The 11,848-nt window shown below is 37.6% G+C and overlaps 1 protein-coding gene across 1 annotated transcript; it reads left to right on the top strand.

The window, feature by feature from the left end:
- Positions 1-221: 221 nt before the first annotated feature.
- On the top strand, positions 222-11,736 carry adgrg3 (adhesion G protein-coupled receptor G3). Its single transcript, XM_042487446.2, has 12 exons — positions 222-329; positions 643-703; positions 1,494-1,581; positions 2,415-2,543; positions 2,878-3,030; positions 3,113-3,167; positions 3,277-3,368; positions 4,337-4,455; positions 7,163-7,443; positions 9,178-9,280; positions 9,508-9,833; positions 9,924-11,736. Exons 1-12 carry the CDS (start codon positions 275-277, stop codon positions 10,037-10,039), a joined length of 1,578 nt encoding a protein of 525 aa, XP_042343380.1. The 5' UTR covers positions 222-274; the 3' UTR covers positions 10,040-11,736.
- The last annotated feature ends 112 nt before the right edge of the window (positions 11,737-11,848 follow it).

The raw sequence follows: 11,848 nt of genomic DNA, 5'->3' as shown, positions 1-11,848 counted from the left end.
TTTGTTACAATAAATCAACAGTGTGACCTGTCCTAAACAGATCAATAACATTTCACATCAAACTTAACATTAGCAATTTCAAAGAGTTGGGTCTTTACATCCCCTTTAAGAGGTGTCAGACGTGAATCACTTTTCGTCTGTGTGAGTAGTCCACCCCCATGCCGCCACCATGTGATATATGCAGATGTGAAACCTGCTGCTTATTCATCAGGCAAACCTCATGCAAGTAGAAAAACCCTGTGTGTTGAACAGTCACATCATAAAGTGCGACACGATGTGGATCTCTCTTTTGCTGGTCACACAGTGGTTTTCCACAACTCAAGCTGGTGGTGAGTTTTTCACTTTTTTATTGTGTTTTTATAGTTGTTTGCTAATGAGGCAAATGCAACTTAAACTGTTCATATACTAAGGTAGTAGCAAACCGAGAGAAAAATAAAGTCACTCATGGTTCTGTGCTACCTGGCATTAGAGACTCTTAGCCAAACTGTTATGCAACACTAAAACCCACAGTTTCCCTCAGTGAGTGGTGATCAAAATCTGCCCATGTGTCACGCATAAGATCCATATTATTCAGCTGTAAGTTTTTTCTCTGTATATTGTTCTACCTTTGACATTTTCACTCTCTTTCTCTGTCACTGACAGGCTGGTGTGAAAATGCCATCGATAACTGTCAAAAATATGGTGATGATGAGCCCTGGACGAGGTAACACATGGCCATACATTCTAAGCTCATGCTGAATATCGGTGAAACGTCCTTTTCTTAAACCAGTGAAGTGTGGTTGTCCCCTGCTGTGGAATGAATACTGGGAAAGCTTGGGCATGATTGCTAGACCCTACAACATAAAAAACAAAATTACAAAACTGAGCAAATTCATTATTTTAACTAACCATATTGTTGTGGGGGAGATATTTCTCATCTTCAGGTTGAACTAACTGTTCATGACTGCGCATTTATCTGGTTACACCACACTGTGTCTAAATGGCTGCATCAGCCAATGTGGTTTTCAGCTTCTTCAACCCATAAACTATTGTGTCATTAACCCTTTGAAATCCTGGCTCAACATCAGTTTTATTGTGCTGCATTCAGAAGCCTTTATAATCAATTAAACTTTTGAATTCTGTTCAAAAGAAGGTGGTAAATGTCCAAAAAATGAATTTATCATTGTCATCATTTTATATTTTTAATTATTTTACAAAATACTTTCCAAGTAAATTCCTTCTTGTTTTTAGTTTTGTTTTGTTTTTTGTTTTTTTATTTTTAGGTATTTTTTTGTATTTAACTTTTTATTTTGCTAATTTTGGGGCCATTTCTTCTTACTTATTGCCCTTTTCCCATGTTTTTCAAAGAAATCAAGCCAATTTGCTCAGATTTTGAATGGTTCAAATAATGTCAAAGTACAAAAGGCAACTTAGTTGTGTTGTTCACCGAAAATCAATACTTTTTTTTTTGTTTGTTTTGTTTGGATGCCTGAAATGCAGAAATGTGTTTACAGATGTTATGAGGACAGCATTGGGAGCTGTACCCTGAGATCCCGTGTCAAGACAGACTTCGTTGTTCTGCTGGTGAACTCGTCTCAAGAGGTGAGGACAAATTTTCAGCTAAGTGGCTTCCAGCTCTTGACTCATCTGATTCTCAAACAATTTGAAGCTTTGTAAGAACTGATTAAAAAAAAATTAATAAACATCCTGGGTCTTCAACAGGGGGGCCATGACCCCTGGGGGGGGGGTTCAAAGAGTTACTGTTGGGGGGCCGCCAACTAACCACTTGACAAATTAATTATATTATTTATTATTTTTAGTTTAAATGTATTTTTCTTAAGATAAAATGGGCCTGAAAATACCAGACCCCTGGAAGTGTGCCATTTTTTTATAGTAACCAAACAGTTGAATTAACAGTCTCAGGCCCGTCATGTGATGATATAAAACCTTTTTTGTTTTGTTTGTAACATTAATTACAGGATAACTGCTTCCCAATAATCACTGAGCAGCATCTTTTTTCCCACATATTTGCCAATTAGCTGTATTATTTCAAGTATATGGATATCTATGTGAGCCACAATATATACACACCTATGCTACAACTACATAGGTGGAATACAAGAGAAGACATGTAAATATCCAGTATAACCTTTAGTCTAACTCAGTTTTATACAATAAATGGCTTCCCTGCTCCATCTCTCTTGGAGCTAAAGAGTCCTTGATCTGAAAAATGTTTAAGACCCATGGTGTGCATCAGATATATAGGGTTCAATATGTTACAGCAGTTACGGTATGTTTTTCCTTATCACATGTATTCAGATAAATTAATCATCAAGTTAGTTTCCAGAAATCCAGGAACAGATAAATAGTTTACATCTTTTTTTTCTTTTAGTATGTTTTGTTGTTTACTACATACTTAATGCTTTTTTTTCCAGGCAGAAGTAAGTCCCACTGGTGATCACAGGGTTTACATCCCATCTTCAGCTCTCAAGAGAAGCACAAGAGCTAGGTCAACAGCGATGGTACGACTGGTGGTCACTGTGATCAACAGCACTTATTTCGAGGTCAGTACTTCCTCCAAAGGCTCAAAATTTAGGCCACAGGGCAACTCTAGGATGAGACAAAGTTGCCCCTTTTCAGTCTAAAGGATACAGAGGAGGATCTTCATAATTTTGCACACTGACATTGGCCTCCACATGACATAACTAAACCTAATGCATAATTACACAAGGCAGGATGTTGCTTTGCATGGATTTTCATACACTCACAGTAGCCATTGTGCACTATGAAAATGGAGTACAGGTTGATTGAGGAAGTTGATTTGCCTCTTTTTAATCACATTCCAGTATTAATGTCATGTGACCCCTCTGCCACTTGTATGTGTTTTTTGCACCTCAGAGAAAAGGACATGCGAGTCAGTTCATACCAGACCAGCCTGTCAGCCTGAATGGCATTGTAATGGGGGGTTGGGTTCTGGTTGTGAAGGCAGGGCACTCTCCTGTCCAGAACCTTCCAGAGCCCATCAAATTAACCTTCAAACACAACAAACAGGTAAAGTGACTAATGTGACTAATAGAAGAATGTATCAATCTGCTTCTCTCTTAAACTGACTACACTTTTGAATATGTTTCAGGTGGAAAATGGACAATGTGTGTTTTGGAAGGATTTGGAGGATGACAAAGGAACAGGTAGGCTACACTTGCAAGCCAGCAATCCTTTGGTTGTTAAATAAAAAGTCAGATTTATACATTGTACTGTATGTGTTTTTTTTGTTTTTTTTGTTTTTGTTTTTTTCAGCTGACTGGAGCAAGGATGGCTGTGAAACCTGGAATAACGGAGCTGAATTTATTTGCAGCTGCAACCACCTGAGCTTCTTTGCCGTGCTTGTGGTAAAATGAACTTTTTCTCTCATCAGCCAATCACCACCTAATGTAATAATACACCTTTAAAGATCATTGTCAAAAACACAAGAGTAAAACTGTAAGAGATGTATTAAACTCATTTGTTCGGCTGCTGAGAGAAAATCTGCATTATAACTCTTGATCAACAGTATGCTTGCTGACATTTTTGGCTCTCGTTAGAGTGTTTGAACATGCTGAGGGACTCCCTAAACTTGGTATTTTGCCAGAGGTGGTGCCTCACATCTTGTGTTGTGTGCTTGATGTGTCCTTCATTGACATTGTGTCATCTCGTCATTTTTTCATAAACTGGCTAAACCATAATCTCAGAAGTTGTAAATGACCCTAATCTTTGCAAGGACGAGGCATCAAATTCTGGGCTCTATGTATGAGTGGTCTCTGTGGGCCCTCCTCTCTCACACAATTTTTTAAATTATTTTTCTCAAAGCTAATTTGCTTTTTCCTTTTCTTTCACCGTTCTTTCCTTTTTTGGAGCCTCAATTTCCCTTTTCATTGGAAATCCGATTGGACTGCACATTTAATGTTCATCCGAAAGTTAGAATTCAGATGACTTTTACCTGACCTTTAAGGCAATAAATTCTTTTATTGACTATAATAATGTTAAACTTACAAGATGTGCACAACTAAATAGTGCTTAAACATATTGATCTATAGATGGACTAAATTATGTCAAAAATCTAGTCATATGGGAGGTTCTGATTCTGATATCAATATAGTATCTTGCATCAATAGATGCCAAAACAGGTTTACAAGGCAGACTATTAATTTCCATGTATGCAGGTGTGAGACTATAGAAATTTTGGAAAATCATGAATCGTTTATTCTGTATGCCAGCAAACTGACAAAAGAAAATGCTGATTAATGTCTGACACCCTAAGTTAAATGCAATTTGCACTTAAACTGCACATGAATATTTATTGTATCTTTTTCTGTTCCAGAACCCTGAAATATCAGTGGATGAAAGTGAGGCTATGAACCTTAGCTACATAACCTACTCTGGATCAGCACTCTCCATCTTCTTGTTGATTATCAGCTTGATCATCTACATATACCTACAGTAAGTTTTCAGTTTGACTTAAAATGATCACCCACAGGGAGGGAAATATATTACAAGAATATGGTTTAACAGAGATTATGTCATTTTATTTTTTATATTTATAATTGTGTTAATCGCCGGCCAACATTCCCATCTTTAAAAGGCTGTATTGGGCTGAGTTTTAAAGAGAGAGCAATGATACTGGTATCCTATGAAACTAGAAGACCAAAGGGATCCACCAACCATTTCATGCTAGCTGCTCACAAAGGGGGCCAGATAATGCTCCAAAGTTAGGATCATTTTTGGCGATGGAAAAATGGCATGGTCATTTCACAGGGTTCTCTTGACCTCTGATCTGAATGAAAATGAAAATTATAACTGTAAAGAAAAATAATTGAATTGAAAACGTGATTAAAAATGGGATTTATCACTATTAACTATTGAAATAATGCAATCAATCACAATTACAAGAATTAATTGTCTGAAGCCTTAATTTCTACAACATATGAGGTTTGGTTGGAGGTTCAGTTATCTTGGTGAAGATCTTGTAATTTTGTCATATTGACATGTTGACCAATTTAATCACAATGCTTCACTGTTTCAACTATCTGGTACATTTTGCTTGTCCAAGATATATAGATACAGTAAATACTTTTGTCACTCCTAGGGGAAACGCTTATGTCTCACAGAGTGTGTGTCTTAAAGTGTTGCAGTTTTGTTGCCATGACTGCAAAGATTGCAACGATGGTTGTCTGGGGTTATAGAGGTTTGTCATGAGGTATTGCAAGTCAGATGATTTCTGTGGTTGATCCAACTTCCTATCCGGAGGTAGACTTAGAAACGGAAAGAACAGAGATATGTTCATACAAGTATCAATGAAACCTATCTGATATCACCCATACGTACATGTTCTTTTGTTAGAATTGTAGCCCACAGCTGTCTTCACACAATGGTGCTTGATACTCAACATCAAACAACAAATTGGCCAAACACTAAAGTTTTAACAAACTGTCATGACTGAAAGTGAAACACCACGTCACCAGTTTTTTCTGATGTCATGCTGAACTTACAGAGAACTTTAAATTCCAAATACAACCAGTATAGCACTAGAACTTAAGACGTTACTATGCCTGTAGGTTGGTTAACCTACATCTGAAACCTCTCTCCCCACACCTTACTCACATCAGAACTGGGATATATGCATTCATTATTTCTGTAATCCAACCTGACAATATGACAAGTATGCTTCTCTTTCAAGATCTCTTGTTTCATTTGAAGGAGTTTTTCTCTTGGTTGCTGCAAGTAGAAAAAACTCTCACCCTCCCAGGGTGAGTGCTATGTTCAGAATTCTTAAAAGCAACTCAATAAACAGTTAATAACTGAATGTCCACACAGAATTTAGAATTTTGAATCCAAACCTTTTAGTGAATCTTTTCAAGCAAGCAATGAGCAGTTACAGAGCTCTGGATCAGAAATGCCTCTCCCTAGCCGATAACATCAGCTAGTCAGCCTGCATTCTGACAACCTGTCTTTCCCTGATCCAGTCTTTTACACTATTTACAATGAGGAAATGTGAATGAAAGTAGAATCATCTTCTGGTTGGTTCCCCTCATTATCTGGCTCCCCTTTCAGCGCGGCATCGTCTTTGGATTGGTCAACTTCAAGGACAATCCCTAATTAGGAATTGTTTTTCTCTTCTGGGTGTCCTGTTGAACAAAATCACAGATACCACACATCCACGCCCTTTTGACCCACATCCATTCCGCACATCTCCTCCTCTTATCTCCACATATCAAGTTCTCTTCACGTCATGCTCCCACTCTCACAACTGACCCTCAAGGTTAGATTATCATCCAGGACACTGATTATGCAGAAATATATCTTCTCTCTTATCCTATTTGAACATCATGTTTCATCTTTCTTTAAGGGGTGAACATGAACACTGAATCATATACTTACATACTCCAACACATTGTTAACACAACTACTTCTGACACTTTTTGTCAGTACAATATACTGAAGGCATTGTGGCACAGTAGCCAGAGAGTCTGCACTGAGTGAACAAGACATTATTAAATCAGCAGCTAAAACAACATCAAAACTGTTTGGGTGAGAAGTGGGAGTCAGCTGGGTTGAGATGACTTCAGGTCAGAAATGGTTAGATATAGTACTGTATCAATTCAAAAATTGGGGGAAAAAAAAGTTTGTGCTCTATGTTCATACAAAGTATGGATAGATTACATTTGCACATGAGTTTGTAGCAGATACCATGAAAGTTAGTGTTATGCTGTGGTGAGTATGGTAATTGGGTTTAGGCACAAATCCACTTGGTTATGGTTGGAAAAAGATCATTTTTGGGCTTAAAATGCCATATGTTTGGTGGCCAAACAGCAGGTGCAGGTCAAGGCAAAACACCCAGGTTGCTAGGAAACTCCAAAATGTGTTGGCAAAAATGGTACAGGTACAGGTAGAAACGCCTTGAAAGGTCACCAAAAAACAATCAGTGTTGCTGTTTGTTGGTCTTGAACAGTGGTCTGCAGCACCTGGGTGTCACGCCATCCACAGGTCAAGAAACATTACGTATATGTAAATGTATGAAATATACAAATGGTACATATCCATGGTTTGCGGAATGTACAATGTCAACATTTTCTTCTGGTGACTGGGCTAACTGTATCTAATAAAAAGCCCATACCAACATAATCATGATATGCCATTTCCCTTTCAGACGACGACGTCCAGAGAAAGCCATCAGTGTGCATTTGCAACTGACGGGAGCGCTGCTGTGCCTCCACCTCAGCTTCCTGCTGTGCAGCTTCTGGGTGTGGCAGCTGAAGGATAATGAAGAAGATTGGGTTTGCCAAGGTCTTGGTCTCTTGTTACACTGGTCCCTGCAGGCCACCTTCAGTTGGACAGCTCTGGAAGGATTCCACCTCTACCTTCTCCTAGTGCGAGTCTTTAACATCTATGTCAGGAGATACCTGCTCAAACTCAGTCTGGTGGGATGGGGTGAGTGGAACCTGGTTGACATGCTGTGTCTGTCAAATGTAGGTGGTGTAAAGGTGTATTAATCTGCTCTCTTTCAGGATGCTGTTAAAGGAGAGCTGCTGGGATGGCGATTATTTGGCCAACTCAAAAGCATCTCCCTGGTTCTCTTGTCAAAATGGCAATGCTTTTTTTTTCTCCATTCTACTTTGGGATTATTGCTGAAAGCTATGTGGCAAACAGTTGATGACAGTCACACGTTTTGTTCAGCAAAACAGTCTCAACAAATGAACACCACTCTCAGGATTTTTGAATCATCAAAGCAATTCACAGGAGTAAAGAGCTAAAACAGGCTACAAGTAAACTTTACCCCGATGGCTTGACTTAAACAGCATCATCACTAAGCTTTGATTTAAAAGCTTCCAACATAACTACAATTGGAAGAAAATAGTTTGCAACTGTGCAAGTATAAACACAAGAAGACTGTAAAGGTGGACTGGTGAGATAATATTTCAGTACAGTCTCATTTAGCCACTTGTTAGCAATTGCCTTTCTGAAGACACATTAAAGCTTTAAAAATTGAGAAATTATTGTGGGGGAAAGGAAGTGCAAAAATATTAATTCATGTGTGGGTTTTAGGACTAATTTCTGCACCCCTCTATAAGTCTAAAATTGAGCCATATCAAATGTCTGTGTTTAAACAGCTTAGTGGAACTACACTTTTCACAAAGGGTTTTCTTCTAAACTCTCAATTCTTTTTTCTTTCTTTCTTTCTTTTTTTCTTAAATATGAGAAAATTAGTGAATCCTTTTTTTGTTTTTGTTGTTGAGTTAGTTAGAATTGCACAAAAAGGTACTTTTTTCAAAATAATTTTTTAAAGCTAAAAGACAATTTGATAATAAAATAATTTTAAAAAATTGCAAAGTCGTACAGAATTTAAGAAGAAAAAACTTCATCACGTTTTGGCTCCAAAATCAGTTATTAATATAAGGATTAGTTCATTTGTTCACTTGTCCCTTTAAAGTCACTCCTTCAAAGAGTCAAAGTCAAAGGGAACCACGAGTTATTTTTGTCATAGCCCCCCCGCAGGCTAACCACCATGGCTGTGACTTACTTTTCGTCTGAATGTCGGTGTTACACAGAAAAAGCTGCAATAAAAGGGGGCTAATCACCATGGCTGTGACTTACTTTTCGTCTGAATGTCGGTGTTACACAGAAAAAGCTGCAATATAAGGGGGGTAATCACCATGGCTGTGACTTACTTTTCGTCTGAATGTCGGTGTTACACAGAAAAAGCTGCAATATAAGGGGGGGTAATCACCATGGCTGTGACTTACTTTTCGTCTGAATGTCGGTGTTACACAGAAAAAGCTGCAATATAAGGGGGGTAATCACCATGGCTGTGACTTACTTTTCGTCTGAATGTCGGTGTTACACAGAAAAAGCTGCAATATAAGGGGGGGCTAACCACCATGGCTGTGACTTACTTTTCGTCTGAATGTCGGTGTTACACAGAAAAAGCTGCCATAATGGGGGTCTGCAGGGATGCAAAAATCACAGGTTTCAAAATATTTTAAAACCATATCACAAATTTTTAAATGTTTAACATAATCTGCTTTTGGCCTTTGTTTTTGATAAAATAATATTAGAAAGCGAGAACAGAAGTGATCTGTTCTTCTGTCTGTGCTCATGCAAGCATATTGAACTGCAGTCGGAGCATGTCAAAGTAACTTCTGCATCTGTCTTGTCTTCACGTAGGTCTTCCAACAATGATTGCAGTGGTTTGTGGGATTTTGGGTGTTTATGGCAAATACAGTCTGCCGTCGAAGGATGCCAACGTCACCAGTTCAACAATGCAGATGTAAGAACTGTTATAAATGCTCAACCACACAGGAGGTTTGAATTCTTAGTAATCACATACTGCTTTATTCCTTGTAGGTAATTTACTTTAAAGTGAACTTGATCAAAATAGAAAAAAGCCTTTAATAATTTTAATAATAATAATTCTTTAATAATAATAATAATGATATATATATATATATATATATATATATATATATATATATATATATATTTTACACCCTGCAGGTGCTGGATAAGCAGCCAATCCCAACAAAGGCTTTTGATCAGCTACATCACAACTGTGGCTTTCCCATGCCTGGTGATCCTGTGTAATTCCTGCATGCTAGGGCTGGTGGTGTTTAAGCTCTGGCAGGTGCGAGCAGGTAGTGGAGGCACTGGAAGCAGCAATAGCTGGAAGAAAATGAACAAAGAGAAAGGGATCAAGTTATGGAAGGACTGTGCCACTGTGCTGGGACTCAGCTGTATGCTGGGTTTACCCTGGGTGCTATTGAGCACCACCTACATCTCCATCCTTGGGATCTACATATTCACCATACTTAACTCCCTGCAGGGTCAGTATGTGCACGATCCAAATATAAAGTATTCACTGTGATTTTATGATTTTCTGAGGGAAGTCATAGCCTTTCTTTTCTTCTTTGTAGGTTTATTTATGTTCCTGTGGTCCGTGGCTTTGATCTACAAGTCTCGATCTGACAATAACTCCTTAACCAGAGACCCCTCCTCTCAGAAAGTGATGACTACAAGTTTCAATAACTGATATTCATCCCTGAAACTATTATCCATTACCTATATTAGGTATTTACTGGACTTTGAACTCGAGTCAGTTTTTAGATGATAACTAACGATACCCTCATCAGCTGATGTCTTGCAACTTCCTCAAAGAAAGATTGCATGGGCAAACATGAACAGTAACCCTTTTTTAAGTATTTATTGTCATTATGATTCTTGCGGTGACAGGATCATTATGGACAGGAAAAGATTATCAGTGTTGAATCACTGAAAAAGAAAAAGAAAAAAAACTTTGTGTCCTTTGAGCATAATAATACATGTCATGATAAGGAGGACAACATCAGCTCCATACACTTCAAGACACAGTGGTTTGCACGTATTTGTCACATTTGTTGCAGAAACTGTACCTGGAGACCAAAACACAAAATTTCACAAAACAATGTAATAATAAGCACAAAGTATGAAGAACAAGGTGTATTGAGGAAATGACAAAAAGTCCAGAACAGATAGCTAGACTTGTGCTGCATTGACCCATAAGAAGGAACACCGATAGCATGCATTGTAAACTCTTACAGCTACCAGTAGAGAAAAGGCTTGTCCGAAGCACAGCCACACTCTTCAGTAATAGCAATTATTCTGCAAAACCCAAGTTTTTAGACAGTCAAATTACCAAATTTGGTAACTGTCATTTCACCAAAACAGCATGCCATATCATGTTATCTTACCCCAAATCTAGTGCTTTAAAAAGGACAGTCATTTATCATGCCATCAGTGTTTGTAATAGCTGCCCCTTTACACCAATAGTAGATCCCTATTTAGACGTCATTTAGGATTGCATTATTAAGCAGCTGATCAAAGGTCACAACTTGCTCTTGGTCTCTGGTTTAGCCTTTGAGGCTAATACATGGACTGATCACAAGCTTCTGCTTTCCTCTGTGAACTTCTACAACCACTTCATGTAACATAAACCAAAGTGCATAAGCAATGGAATTAAGGTAGAACAGATATGATGTTGTATATAGCGTCTTTTGTGATCAATGGTGCATCACAAACACACCTGTGTATATATTGAGATGATTTCAATATGATGTACTGGATTTTGGACCCCAGGAGGATTAGATGGTGTCATTGGCATCTGCTAAAGGGGCCCAGTTTAATATATACATCAGCAAGTTATTTTTTTTCCCCAGTATGTCAAAATGTATTGTCTGAATTCTTCTTTATAATGGTAATTTTCCCCATTGATTGTATACACAAACAGAATCAAATATCCTTTATTAAACTCAGACTACTGCAATTTACTAAAATGTCCCAATCACACCAGACAATCCAAAGTATACAAATAAATAACATGTAACCAGCTTTTACATGTATTATAGAGACACTTTTTTCGCTTTAGAACATCGACTTTAACAAGGACAAGGGTAAAGCCATATGTGATGCACATTCAACTCAGATGTAGCAGTGGCAGATGTGCGCCATCTGATGGCTATTCAGGGTCCTAGGTTTTACCTTGGACCATGGGTTCAACCATAAAGAAACGTGAAGCGTTTCCATATATATACATAATGTTTTATAAGTATTAATATCAGTGTAAAACAGATGTATTATATGCTACTTTTTTTCTTGCAAGAACATTTATTACAACATATGGAAATACAATACAAGTTTTTTTTATATATATAATTATAAAAAAAATACTAATAAAAATAACAATTATTATAATTATTGTTGTTCTTGCTCTTCTTCTTCTTCTTCTTCTTATTATTATTATTATTAGTAGTAGTAGTATTAGTATTATTATTAGTAGTAGTAGTAGTAGTAGGAGTATGTTTTT

The sequence above is a fragment of the Plectropomus leopardus genome, chromosome 1, assembly GCF_026936395.1.
Source record: "Plectropomus leopardus strain MGB_pleo_1.0 chromosome 1, ASM2693639v1, whole genome shotgun sequence".
NCBI classification, from domain to species: domain Eukaryota; kingdom Metazoa; phylum Chordata; class Actinopteri; order Perciformes; family Serranidae; genus Plectropomus; species Plectropomus leopardus.
This window is presented reverse-complemented; position numbering and strand designations above follow the sequence as displayed.

Coding starts and splice junctions, on each gene's coding strand:
- adgrg3 (XM_042487446.2), top strand. CDS start 275: ATGTGGATCTCTCTTTTGCTGGTCACACAGTGGTTTTCCACAACTCAA. Junction 704..1,493: donor GATGATGAGCCCTGGACGAG/GTAACACATGGC, acceptor ATGTGTTTACAG/ATGTTATGAGGACAGCATTG. Junction 9,834..9,923: donor CATACTTAACTCCCTGCAGG/GTCAGTATGTGC, acceptor TCTTCTTTGTAG/GTTTATTTATGTTCCTGTGG.